Here is a 13,883-nt window from a genome sequence, read left to right as displayed (position 1 = left end):
GTGTACCTCTGTGTTTATGACATTTGGTGACGAGGTGATGACACTGCCAAGGCAGTTAGCTTCTCTCTCTCTGATAGTGGTAAAGCAATGATTACCCTGCAGTATTTATGTTCTACATATCTGGCATATCAATGTCAATGACAGTTCCATGGTTGCCAATTACGTCTTGTTGCATTTCACTGTCCACTACCACTATGTTTCCAAGCATTCACACTGGGTATCAAAGGTGTGAAGTCAGCCCCTTGTGGAGAGTACTGTTTCACTGAATGCTTAGTTTGTGTCACAGACCTGTACATTGACATGAAGGTGGCGTGTGTGCCATCCATCCTGAACCATTTAATGTCACTTACATGTAGAGTAGGGATTTCAAACATTATCTTGGTATCGTCATTTGTCAAACTGCAGTCATTATATCAGTTATGGAGTTGATTTTTTGTGCTCTGAACAATGCTGCTGTAAAATGTGTATACATATTATGCTGATTCAGTGATTCAGAGCCTGTTACTAGTTGTTTTAAGATGGGCATAACATTTATCAGTTTTAGAATTCAGTGTAGTGACAAGAATGTACACTAGTGGCAAATGTATTGCAAGCTATATATCAACTTTATGTACTAAAATTGTGCTACACAGATATACTGGAAAACACTTCTTCAATTTGTTGTGTAAATGGTCATGCTCTACATGTCTATTGTATTACGTCTTAACCCGGCTCTCACTCTCTTTCTCTCTGTATTTACAGGTAGTCTACTTCACAGCCACCTTTCCATACGTCTTGCTGACCATTCTGCTTATACGGGCTGTCACCTTGGAAAATGCCATCGATGGCATTTACTTCTATCTCAAACCTAACATCACGAGGCTAGGTGACAGTCAGGTAGGTGCCACCAGTGACTGTTTACCAGGCCTTTTTTACCATCAATGTTGAATTTTTTTTTCTTTACTTGCATCATATTGGGTAGACAGTACGTGACAGTGTTTGCTGATGTCTGTAAAGATGGGGTGGGGTGGGGGGGGGGACAAGACATGGGGAGCTATGCAGAACCTGAATTTCAGCTTGTTACCACATGGAAGACTCGGGTCTTGATAGAAAATAGGTGTGTTCAAACAAAGTCTAATCTGAGACATATGATTACTGAGTGTAGAGTCGCGTACATGTTGAATGACACATTCATGTTCGGTAGAGATAAAAGGCCCACAAAGTTTAATGTTAACTAAAGAACCAGAAAAACTCTGTTACACCCATGTCTTTCATTGTTAAATGCATCTTCTGCTTTGCTTTAAAAGTGTGTATTGTACCTTGTGCTGCTTGTCAATAAGCATAGTAATAGTGATTTGCAATTTTTCCAAAATGTTTATATTCACCCTCTGTGAAGGTGCTATCAGAGTGTCCTGCATCTGTTTTACGTTGTCAAGCTTTCATTGCATACGATTCTGGCAGGGCAAGCAAACAAATCCTCTTGTCTGCCACAAATTTAAGTCCACTTCATTGTTTATGAGGTTATTTTCAAGTGTGAATGGAAATTTCAACTCAATAATTCTGGTATCTAATCATTGTGCACTCTAGTCACAAGTCATTCTGGACTAAGTTTAAAATCCAGGCAGGAAGGTGCATCGTAAAGATTGTGTGTTGAATGTTAGCTCACAAGGTTGATGTGCTCTTGATAGTGAGTAAGAGAGGGAGAGAAAAAAAAAACCACCAACTGCGGTTTGTACTTTGCATAATGCTTCCTGGCACGTCAGGTAACACCAAGCACGCAGAACCCGCGGGATGTACAAAAATTTTCCACTATCTTGCGCCCACTCTCATGATCAAGCGTGTCAGCTAGGACTCTGGTGCGGAACGCATGAGTCACGACTAGCAGCAAGCGTTCGCAATTCCCAAATCCCTTGAACTGCGGTGACATGCATCGCCTGTGGTGGCAAAAGAAGTTTGACATGAGGTCAGAATAGATCTGTCCTGTGCAATCTACAAAACCACACCATATTTTGATGTAATCAGTCCCGTGCCAGTCATGTTATACGCATTTAGAGAATTTTCGGCAAGTACTTAAACAAGTGGATATGACCTCACAGCTGAGCCTTCAATAAATCATATTCATTCTGATTATAATTTAACCGTTCCTTACAGAAGCATACTTAGTTTACCATGCTGTATTTGTTCATCTTGTGAAAATCTTGGCAGGGCACACCATAGAAATAAGAAAATATAAAGAGTAGTACACAGAACAAAGGATATTTGAAAATTCAAGCACAGTGCTGCCTAAGCATTTATTTGTATCAGTGTCATACAATATTGAAGCAAAGGAGTGAACTAGAAATCAGAGTGTCAGCTCTAGAGTCTAATGCATGGTGTCTCATACTGTGGTGCAAACGTTGTTGCATCAGTAATCAAGTTGTGAGCACGATGCCGTATGTAATCATGACTGCCCTCTGTTAGTTCCCACCAAATCACTTCTCTGATATTCTCCTCTTTTTTTTTCAGGATTGATGTAGCCAGTCACACTCAATGTTGTGAAGTTAAATCACAGTTTACTTTAATGCCATTCATCTAATCATCTTGATTTTGTCCCCTAGAAATAAGTTTTCAAATATACTATTGAATCTTTCTTGCCCAAGTCCAAAACAGTCAGTGTAGCAAGCAGTATGCAAGTCACACCCACGAGTGAGAAATACATAATTGTACACTGACACTTCTTCGGTGCTGTTTTGATTGTACCACAAACCAACTTTAATACTCAAATTGTGTGTGCATATTTCTAGCTTGACACACAAGGGAAATGCTTCTGTGTAGACTGCATACAAGTGTCTGTTACTTTCATGGTTCTTTGCTGTCTTGAGTACAGCGTGTGTGTTGTGTCAACAATGTGAACAGATAATAGAATGCGAAATTGTGATTATTATCTCTGTAGTAAGAATCCTCGTAACTTTTGAGAAAGAGGATGTGAACGAGAAGATACGAGATTCTATGAGAAGGAGATAGAATGCCGAAATTGTGGCTCCGTGGCACACTTGACCCAACTAAATTTTTTGTGTCCTGTTTCTTCTCTTTCTGCAGGTTTGGATGGATGCTGCCACCCAGATTTTCTTTTCGTACTCCATTGGTCTTGGGACCATGGCTGCGCTTGGCAGTTACAATAAATTTAATGTCAACTTCGTAAGGTAAGCACAACGTTCTTCCCCACAAATCCTTTAACGAAGGTTAGGTTTACTCTGCATTTAGGGATTATGTCACTTTTATCGTAGTAGGATTTTCTTTTTCACATTTATTTTTAATTATTTTACAGGTGTTTAGAAATGAAAGATATAGTATTCATTGAATGTTATCTGGTATGGGGAAGTTCACACACGTCAGCTTATTTTGATGAAGGAAGCACTATTCTTAACTCTTTCTCAGAAATGAGTACAAGAAAAAAAAAAGCATTGATAAGTCTTCTGGTTAGCTCTTTATTTTTTATTTTTTGATATATATGATTTGAAACCTCAAGAGAAACAAATGTTCAATGAAAATAGAGTATTTGACAGTTGAAAAGTTTTTCTTTGATGTCAATGATGAAAGAGTCCAAGGTAGTCCTTCCGGCCATGGCGTTTGTGAACTTCCCGTCTCTTCACCATTTGTCTGTCTCTGACGCTCTACTCCCCCCATGATCTTTGAATCTAGGGATGCAGTCATTTTCGCCTGTACTAACAGTGGCACAAGTCTGTACTCTGGTTTTGTGATTTTCTCCGTTTTGGGCTTCATGGCTGGAAGGCAGGGGGTTGAAGTTCAAGATGTAGCGACGTCAGGTAATTTGTTCAGAAAAACGTGACGATCTCTCGCCCACCACGCTGTCAACAGGTGGAGAGATCTCACACCCAGGTATTTCATATAGTGACAAAAGGCCAAGCAAGCTTTTCTGCTCGGTTATCTTTTGTATTGATTATCATTATCTTATTATCTTATTAACTTTTATTATTTTTATTGAATTATTACTTAATGGGCGTGAACTTTCTGCATTTTCCATGAACATTGCATTCACGTTTTGGACCAAGAGCCCTCACAAGCTCTAAATTATACCCTTTCACAACTAATGTTGGTTGCCGAGGTTGAAGGAAGCACACACACAAGTTCACATTTCGACACCCAATACTGGACAATCAATGGCCATCATGAACACACATTTAGATCTCATATTTGGTACAAGTCAAGGACATGTCTGTAACTTAAATCAAAAGATGGTTTATCTAGTCTCATCTCACAATATTGTCATAAAGTTCGAAGCCAAAGAGATATGACAGGAAGATGCTAGCCAGTACTTTCCTATGCATACCCTGCCCAACAAAAGCAAAGGATATGTCAGTGATTTTTTGTTAGGTAAATTCTTTTTCATATTTATTCAGTTGATGCAGTCATTACATAAAGTGTTAAATTCAGCGAGTATTTATTCTCATTCAGCAACAAAATAATTCATATTATATATCTCAATGGCTCCAGCAATATGTATATAACCCACCGTATTTGAGAAATGCAGTTGATCACTCTGACTATGCGCACACATAAATGTTGATAAAGCCAATTGTGTGACTGCAAGCTGAACATTCTACTCTAATTCAATAGATGTAAATTGTTTCATTACCAATATGCTAATAGGATGTAAAACTTTTTGACATTCCGATCTAATACATTAAACCCATACGTGCTTCGAATTTGTTTCACTATGTAATATGACTGGCATTTGAAGAAACTACCCTCATATGGAGTAGATGTTATCTGTATAAACAGACCATATCTACAAATGCTCTTTACTTGCATTTCATATTTTCAAACTTATTAGGTATTGTTTGTTAGGTACATACCATGTTATGGCTACTGAAATATGCTAACAGTTATGATTAATTATGATACTAATCAAGAGATGTAACCACTTTTTAGCCCCATATAAAATCAATCACTAAATTCATTGAGGCTGAAAGACACAATGGAATTTACCTAATTGTCCATTTCACACCATTCACTAACATGTTTATCTGTGACAGCAGCCATCAACCCATCACAGGAAATATGATACTTGTATATTATGATCAAGAGAGTCGAGTATCTCGTACAAAGTTTTGGTAGTATATCAGGAAGGTTGCCCAGTTGCGTAGAGTAGTGATTTTGCAGAATGTATTGACGGGCCCCTTTTATCTTAAGCTTGCATTTTGCCGGTTGAAGTGAGTTTTTGAGGGAATAAATTTTTCTTTTGATGCGGTGACTTGCCCGGTGTTGTCGCCCATTTGAGAACTTTATGGCAATGTTGGCTAGAAATTCACCTTTGATGGACATTTTATGGGAATTTTTTCGGGAGAACTTTTGGATTTTGAAATGATGAAGCAGTTTTTAGTGCTGTAGACATGTGAACTGCTTGGCATTCAACGTACGACAGCTTTTCACCGTTGCCCTCTATGTAGTGTTTGGCTTCTTACATCTGATTTGCCGGGAAGGGCATGTATTTTTCAATCATATCTGTTTTGGGATATACATACATATTTATATATATTATTTCCTCTGAATCACACAAGCTCTTGCTCAAAACCAAGTTCCATGTGAACAAATCAAATTGCAGTGAAAGAAGATCTTGCTTTTTGGTTGTACTGCTACCATGAAATTGTCTAGCAGTCTCATTATGCACCTTGTCCTCTCATCAAGGCACTGTTATAAATACTGAGTTTGCTACCTGCAGTCAATTAAATATTTACAATTGGGTTAAGCCATAGTTTATCTGCTTGTTGTGGACTGCCCCAAAGTACTGTTTAAAAATTATTTTAAAAAAAACAGAAAAAACTCTAAAGTCATGTTAATTTTGCAAAGTGCATTTTGATCTGATATGATACAACATTGAACATGCCTTGAAGAATTGGATGCTACAGTGTGCCTCTTCAAATAACTCATGGCCGCTTTTCATGCATCTTTCTGCATTCTTATTCTTAAAAAAAACACCAAAGTGTCTTCAAATTTAATGCATCATTTTGTACTTTCTGCTTTTCTAATGAAATGAACAGCTGATATTGCAGTGCCCCTTACTGCGCCAACAACATCCACCTATGATTCAACATTGCGCAGACCAATGAATGCCACATTCACTTCTGTTTCAGTGGGATGAATGCACATCTTGTAAACATAGATCAAGGATTATAAAAGGGTACTCGGTCTCTATACTGCAGGATTGAAGAGTTGCCTAACGGATTTGAAATATCGTGGCATTTGATCACACACTCATGATACAGCATGATGATATCTTTCAATAACACAAATGTACTCATCATATGTCAATGTTCATGGTGTTGGCTTACCCAGTCTGCTTTGCTGTGCCATGTAGCATACAATAATTTTCAAAACTTTATATTGTTTCAGTGGCATATTTACTGGTATGTCCAGAGGGATGAACATAGTGGGTCATGTTTGTTTGTTTTTTGGCTTGAATATCACATGCATGTGATTTAAGTTAGAGCATTAAAATCAGTGTATCCATCTTCTCATCCGAAGATGTACAACTATCAATATACCAATGCAAATATTGATTTGGTTTTTCAGGGGCCTTTGCAACCTGTGAATTCTTGGTCAAAATGAATTTCTACTTTGGTGATGTTTATTAGACGTGCATAACATGCTGACAGACAAAGTTTTGATGCAATTTGGTGGAATCACAACTCGACATGCACATGCGCAACAGGCCGGGAGAGAGGAATGTTTAATTCAAATGGATGCACTGACTGAGGAGTAAAGATACCAGTCCTCTGCAGCATCAATTGTCAAAGGCACAGTGTTATTCTAAAGAAATAAAAAGGCATATTGTCACTCTGCTGTATCCCTGAAAAAGGGAGCCGAAAACATTGTATAACTTCAATCATACAGTTGTGAGTGAATTTGAATGTTTTCTGTTTTTCAAACCTTTGTATACCTGTGGAAAATGGGGTTTACTGCAATTGTATATCCCTGGGATAAACTCCACGTAGATTTATGGTCATACACTGTGCTGTGAAATCTTGGCCCTTACAGAATTGCTGCTGGCATGTTACCGAGTTGTGAATTCATTTGGTTATTCTAGACTTCATTCTTTTCTTCCAAATTTGTGATGGCTCTGTTCCTATTCTTGCTTCTTACTTGAGGGCTTATCGTGGAGTGTTGATGTCATGTTTGAAGTCACAAAATTTGAGTAAGGACCACTAAATTTGTTGGAAAAGTTGGTTTTGATAATTGTAAAGTTGTCCCCTTCTTGAGGGGTGTTTTGAGAAGTACATGTACCAGAAAAGACACTGATAACAATTGTTTCAGTTTCATACCAAACATTTGTCTGTGATGACAGTGAAAAGAAGAATTTGATAACCTTTGACTTCATTGGGTTGAAGAGCCAGTGCAGATTTTGCAAAAATGAGACTGATACACAATATAGAATGAGCTTTGAAAACAGCAAAAGGGCATTTACACATAAAACAATCATAGGAACTTTAGGATGAACAAAGAATCTCCTTCATGTCACGCTAGCTTCCCCATGTCAAATGATTTTCCAATAGCTATGATCTTTTATTCCAAATACAACATGTGCCCCCATGGCACATATTTTTTTCATTCATTCGTTTTGTGTGTATCATATAGTTTAAAAGTACCCTATGCGGCACTCTGCCCTTCCCTTGGTAAGTATGTGGTGAGTACGTAACCACACTTTATGGCAGCCAACCAGCCAAAAAGATGGCTGGGTGGAAAGAAAGTCAGTTACGGGCTATGAACGTACCACAAGAAAAGTCCATAAATGCAGAACACGGGCAAATTATTTCCAGTTTCTGATACAACTGCCATGTCATCACTTTTGTGCAGTGTTATACCTACTTGGGCATCATGCTGATATTTTCCAGCTGCTAGAACAGAAAGCTGTCTGATGTATCGTGAAACCAGAATCATCTTCTTCAATGAGGAAATGAGAAAATACTTTCATTATATACTGTTGATGTAAATCATGAAATATTGTTAGAATTCCAACAGGAGCAATAACACTTTTACTTTATTTCCAATTCATTTTCACCCTAGCGATATTAACTTGTGATTGTGTTACTAGCGTCTTTCGAGTCATCTCGTTCTGAAGTTTCATGAATTTGAACATATTTTGTAACAATTTATCAAAGTAATTCTGGACTGTAAATGGTTTTAATGATTCCAGACTGTAAACATTTAATAATTCCAAGCAGATGTAGGAAATATACAACAAAAGAAATTTATATCAGTGTTGATAAACGTGTGCTGATGATTTTGATAAGTCCCTTGTTGAGGCCACATGCTGTTCAAGATGGATCCCTTCATAGCATTAAATGGATATTTATATGACAAATATTCTCATCCAATAGATTTTCATGTCCTTCGCTTTTATCTTTTTCTGAAATGTGATAATGCTGTAATGGATAATGTATATTTTCAGATATTGATATGCCCTTCAGACAAGTTTACCTCAAGATATTCCCCAGCGTGAAAATAATGCCATTGAGAAAGTTTTGAATTCCTAGAGACATAGTGACAATGTATGCCAGTGTTCCCTACTGTACTATGCTATAGACTGTTGCCCCCTTTTTAGGAGTTTGTACCAGATTCTTTTTTTTTTTTTAGAAGTTGTGGGTGTTTTAGCACTCCGTGCACCTTGTTCTTTCTCTTCTACAACACCACCTGTGTTTTCATTTTTTTTTTTTTTTTTTTTTTTACAAGCATGTAATTGTGTGAGACTGTAGCTTCCTTTTTAATGGTGTCTAGTCTGTGGCCATAACATGATTTCATAAGTGCAGCTCTTGCACAGAGAGGGGGAAAAAAAAGAGGGGTTTACCCAAGGCAGTTGTTTCCATCTATTTTTAAGTTGTCAAACCCCAAATTGTATAGCTTCTTTTGGTTTCTGTACTCAAAATCTCTTAATTTTGATGGAACAACGAAAATTGAAGACAAGCCATCGGTTGGTTTCATCTCTATTCACAAATGAGTCATTTGTTTGCTTTCTCTCATCCCAATAGTCGTCATGACGACCATCTTCATTGGTTCAGACAAAACTTTTGTAGCATCTAATAATGATTAATTTATCTCTGCACCTAACTTCATTGATAACCCTTTTCTTCTCCTTTGAAGGTGTCTATTCAACATCTAACATGCTCCTCGAGAAATATACCCAGTTTTCAAATTCATAACTCATATGTGTTTTATTTCTCTATTCTGATTTTGTTCTAGGCCATATCTCTGACCAAAGCAAGTTGATTTGAATATTTTTGTTGATCATCACTTCTGATGAATTCAACATTCCTTCCAAATACAGTTACATGATGTACCTGCCTCATTCAAAATCTAGTCCGAATTGGGGTGGGCTGAATACCGACCCTTTTGCGGGAACGTAGCTTGACGTGGTGAAACCATAAAGCTTATCTGGTTTGAGTTTGCTTTGGTACATCAAATCTTGCATGTCCAGTAACGCCTTTCATACACTAAATGTTTTCATCTCCTCGCAAGGACTGCAAAAGTAAGTATAGTCACCTCTCCATAGCTTTGTGTGGTATATTGAAGCATATTTAACCTGTTTTTTGTTTCGTTTTGTAGAGGAAGCTATGTCCAGCCTCTGACGGCCACATCTTCCTTTCCCTTGTTCTCCCTATAACTCTGCGCTCATCTAGGTCCTGGCCTGGTGTTCATTGCCTATCCCGAAGGTATATCACAGATGCCCGTCTCGCCACTGTGGTCTGTCCTCTTCTTTTTCATGCTCATCATATTGGGGATTGACAGTGAGGTACGTACAATAGTTACGAAAGACGGGGAATACAAGTTGTACAATGCACCATGCAAGCAGAGGTGGTTTTGGTGCTTCTGTGTGGTGCACAGTGGTGAGAGAGGTCAAGTTTGTACCATGATAGTATTCCCTGAGGGGCTTTTAAGGTGGGATTGCTTTCTAGTCGAGTAATCATTTACAAAATACCGACTCTGAGAGGAACCTTTTGTGTTTAGGTCGGAGGATTTGGGAGGAGTGCATTGTGAGATCTCACAAGGGTGTCCCATCCTGAGAACAGAGGTAAATGAAATGTAAGAACTGGTCTTGCCAGTAGTCCTCAAGCTGAGGTCACGCTTTTCAGTGTTTTCTGTGAACCATCATAAAATGATTCACAGGCCTTGTGCGTGGGACATATTTTTGGGTAGTTTGTGATCTTTTTCTTTTCAATTCACTGCATGACCTTTTGCCTACCTTAAGCTTGTTTGCTGGCAGAAATCCTCTGACCTGCAGTGATTAATAGGTAAGACATACAGCAAGTTCATTGTACCATGAAGATGCATACAGCAAAAAAAAAAAAAGTATCTTTGTTACACAATCACTACTTACATCTGGACTTCTTAACCTTTATTAACCTGAGACCTACTTTGGCCCCTACCAATTTTTTTCAAGGCATGGTGAAATCGAATACAATTTTTTTTTTTAAATATAATTTTTGGTTGACATTGTGGCCCACTTCTGAGAGCTACGCAGCCCAACGGTTAAGAAATGCGGACTTACACGTAGTCGGCATAGTTAGTTAACATTGCGCAAAGAATATACACCTTTAACAATCATGCAATGCCAGAAGAACATGTTCGGTTGTAAAGTTTACTATCACATATAATTGAGGTGATACGGGTATGTTGATGGTGGGAATTGCCTCCAAAGTTCACATTGTGTAATCTGATATGAGGTGTTAATACTGTCTACAGGTAGTGGAGGTTGTTTACATGGGGCATGAGACTCGGAAAGAGCCAGTGCAGAGGGACCTTATCGAGTAAATATGTAGGAGAATGGTTATGTTGCCACTTGCAAGTGTGCAGAGGCAGTGGCCGTGTGATCACAGCAGGGAAGTCAATGGAGTTTTTGATTATTTTGGGGGGTTATCTGTGCTTCCAAGATAGATGGAAACTTCCTTAAACCAAACAAACCAAACTGGTGCGTTTAAGGTGAAGTGTAATCCCCAAGGAGAAACAGCTTCCTGTATTGTACCAAGAATTGGTCAAAATCAGTTGCATTGACCATTAATTTTCCTGTTTGGATTGATGGCATTTTTTTTTTTTTTTTTTTTTTTGGGGGGGGGGGGGGGTCTCACATGCAGGCAAGATGGAAATATTTCAAGACAATGCATCATGTATATTGCAGATTATTACTTGATATGAAGAAGTTGCAATCAGTTGTGATTTTGTACCTTTTGTACAAACTTTTCTTTTGTGTGTGTGTGTGTGTGTGTCTGTCTGTCTGTCTGTCTGTCTGTCATTGCTTTTGCACCCTTTTCTGACCCACTGAATGACAAGTGCAATGTGGAGTAAGGTCATTTCGAATCGGTTATTTCAAATAGGTTTGAAAAGAGTTCTTTAAAGATAAAATCACCCTAGATGTGGGACAATGTTATTTTCCACTTTACAATGGTTTAAACTTAAATAGAAGACTAGAGAGGGGCCGTCAAAGGCGGCAGACCCACGCCTAAGTACAAAGTCGGGGTAAACATAATGTGCATTCGGTCATCTACCAGAATTCGGCCACTTAATTGCCAGTGTGCTTTATCACCAGCCAGTGAGTTCTACCAAAGATCGTACACTGAAGTGTACGATCTTTGGTTCTACAGTCACATCACACGCAAATCACATCATTACACATACGGTATTAACACTCATTCACGTACAGGAAAGTCCTTAAGTCTCCTCCAAAAATCCATCGAAAATCCCAAATTCCACTGTCAAAAGTGCAGAATCGAAACTTTTCCAAGCGCGCGCGAATTAAGTCCAGTTTTAAGAGTATTGTCTACGCGACGGGTCGCGGAAAAAGCGCTAAAAATCGAGAAATACGCCGTTTTCTTGCGGGATATTTTGATTATAGCAAGCCGAGAGTGTGATGATATCAAAGGTCGTATGAGTGTACGATCTTTGATGGTATCCACAAAAGCAAAAAAGAAAAACAAAATTTACGTACCCACTAGGCAATTACCCCTATGATTAGTGTCTACGGGAATTATTCAATGCAAGGGTTGAATGCAAATGTCTACTGCACCAGTATTCGGCCACCAACGAGCGCCGCAACGTCCCCGGTGCAATTTTGCACCAACAGTGTAGAGCGCGATGCATTTTCAGCGGCCTTGCACACGCATTGACATTGAGCACGCATATCGTGCAGTGTGACTGCGACCGAGCAAAATGCTCCTCCAACGAAAAAAACAATCAATGTTAATTTGAAAAATCATCAAATATCAAAGGTCGTATGAGTGTACGATCTTTGATGGTATCCACAAAAGCAAAAAAGAAAAACAAAATTTACGTACCCCCTAGGCAATTACCCCTATGATTAGTGTCTACGGGAATTATTCAATGCAAGGGTTGAATGCAAATGTCTACTGCACCAGTATTCGGCCACCAACGAGCGCCGCAACGTCCCCGGTGCAATTTTGCACCAACAGTGTAGAGCGCGATGCATTTTCAGCGGCCTTGCACACGCATTGACATTGAGCACGCATATCGTGCAGTGTGACTGCGACCGAGCAAAATGCTCCTCCAACGAAAAAAACAATCAATGTTAATTTGAAAAATCATCAAATATCAAAGGTCGTATGAGTGTACGATCTTTGATGGTATCCACAAAAGCAAAAAAGAAAAACAAAATTTACGTACCCCCTAGGCAATTACCCCTATGATTAGTGTCTACGGGAATTATTCAATGCAAGGGTTGAATGCAAATGTCTACTGCACCAGTATTCGGCCACCAACGAGCGCCGCAACGTCCCCGGTGCAATTTTGCACCAACAGTGTAGAGCGCGATGCATTTTCAGCGGCCTTGCACACGCATTGACATTGAGCACGCATATCGTGCAGTGTGACTGCGACCGAGCAAAATGCTCCTCCAACGAAAAAAACAATCAATGTTAATTTGAAAAATCATCAAAATACGGGCCAGTTTGTGATGACGGAGAGCGAACTTTCATAAATCTAGAAGGACATAGTCCCTCAAATAGGCCTAAACGTAAATTTCGGAATTCTTACGAACATTTGAGCAGCGAAGTCGGATCGTTGGGGAGTTTATGTGTTCGTATGGTAGCGGAAAATCGCAAAGTGAGAAACGGGAAATTTTCGGAATGGTCACTATACCATGGGGTCAAAACTTCAAGGTCACACAGAATTTGCAAGGGTCAACCGATTATCACCAAAATCTAATCGATTCTTTCCTGTCATTATCCAAACATTCCCTGAACATTTCGTGCAAATCCGTTTACCCGTTCTCTTGTTATCTTGTACACAAACAAACAAACAAACAAACAAACAAACATACATACAAACAAACAAACAAACAAACAAACAAACAAACAAACAAACAAATATACGGAACCCTTTACATAACCCCCTGCCGATTTTCATCGGCGTGGGTAAAAAAGGCTTGATATGAGAAATACAGAGCTTTACGGAGTTTGAACAGATGTATGGGTGCGCCAATATGAAGACTGAATAAACAAGTTTCAAGGATTTTATACCATTGCAAGCAGAAGTGAAATCAAAAGTTATGCCCTTGTTATTCATGATGTCCCAATGCATTAAGTCATTCAACCTTTCAAATTTTCATATCTTTTGAGGGCCCCTTTTCATGGGCCATCACCCAAATGATGCCATGGTCATAACTAATACCGAATATCACCATTGTTAAAAATCCTTAACCACAAAGGTCCTTGCTTGCTTCTGCATTAAGCAAGTACTGAGTAGTACTCTGTTAACTATGTCTGTAGAGCTTCCTGAACATATTACAGCTACTTTTAAAGTGGGATGTATGCATACAAACTGTAAATTGATGCAGATGATAACGTTTTACAACTTTTGTTGCACTTGTGTGTACTTTAGCAACTAGTGTAAAGTCATTT

The 13,883-nt window shown here is 38.8% G+C and overlaps 1 protein-coding gene across 3 annotated transcripts in view; it reads left to right on the top strand.

Annotated features, from left to right (window-relative positions):
• The window catches only part of LOC139735729 (sodium- and chloride-dependent betaine transporter-like), a 93,744-nt gene that overhangs the window by 61,787 nt on the left and 18,074 nt on the right, over window positions 1–13,883 (top strand). For all 3 annotated transcript variants that reach the window (XM_071646478.1, XM_071646477.1, XM_071646475.1), the window contains 4 exons: window positions 742–876; window positions 3,058–3,161; window positions 3,661–3,785; window positions 9,654–9,766. In XM_071646478.1, coding sequence (XP_071502579.1) covers window positions 742–876; window positions 3,058–3,161; window positions 3,661–3,785; window positions 9,654–9,766 — 477 coding nt within the window. The remainder of the gene's footprint in view (window positions 1–741; window positions 877–3,057; window positions 3,162–3,660; window positions 3,786–9,653; window positions 9,767–13,883) is intronic.

Source organism: Diadema antillarum, unplaced genomic scaffold (assembly GCF_040938485.1).
Source record: "Diadema antillarum isolate AM-2024a unplaced genomic scaffold, OU_Dant_1.0 seq00000595_RagTag, whole genome shotgun sequence".
Classification (NCBI taxonomy): domain Eukaryota; kingdom Metazoa; phylum Echinodermata; class Echinoidea; order Diadematoida; family Diadematidae; genus Diadema; species Diadema antillarum.
Note: the sequence above shows the minus strand (reverse complement) of the source record. Positions and strands in the feature narration are given on the sequence as shown.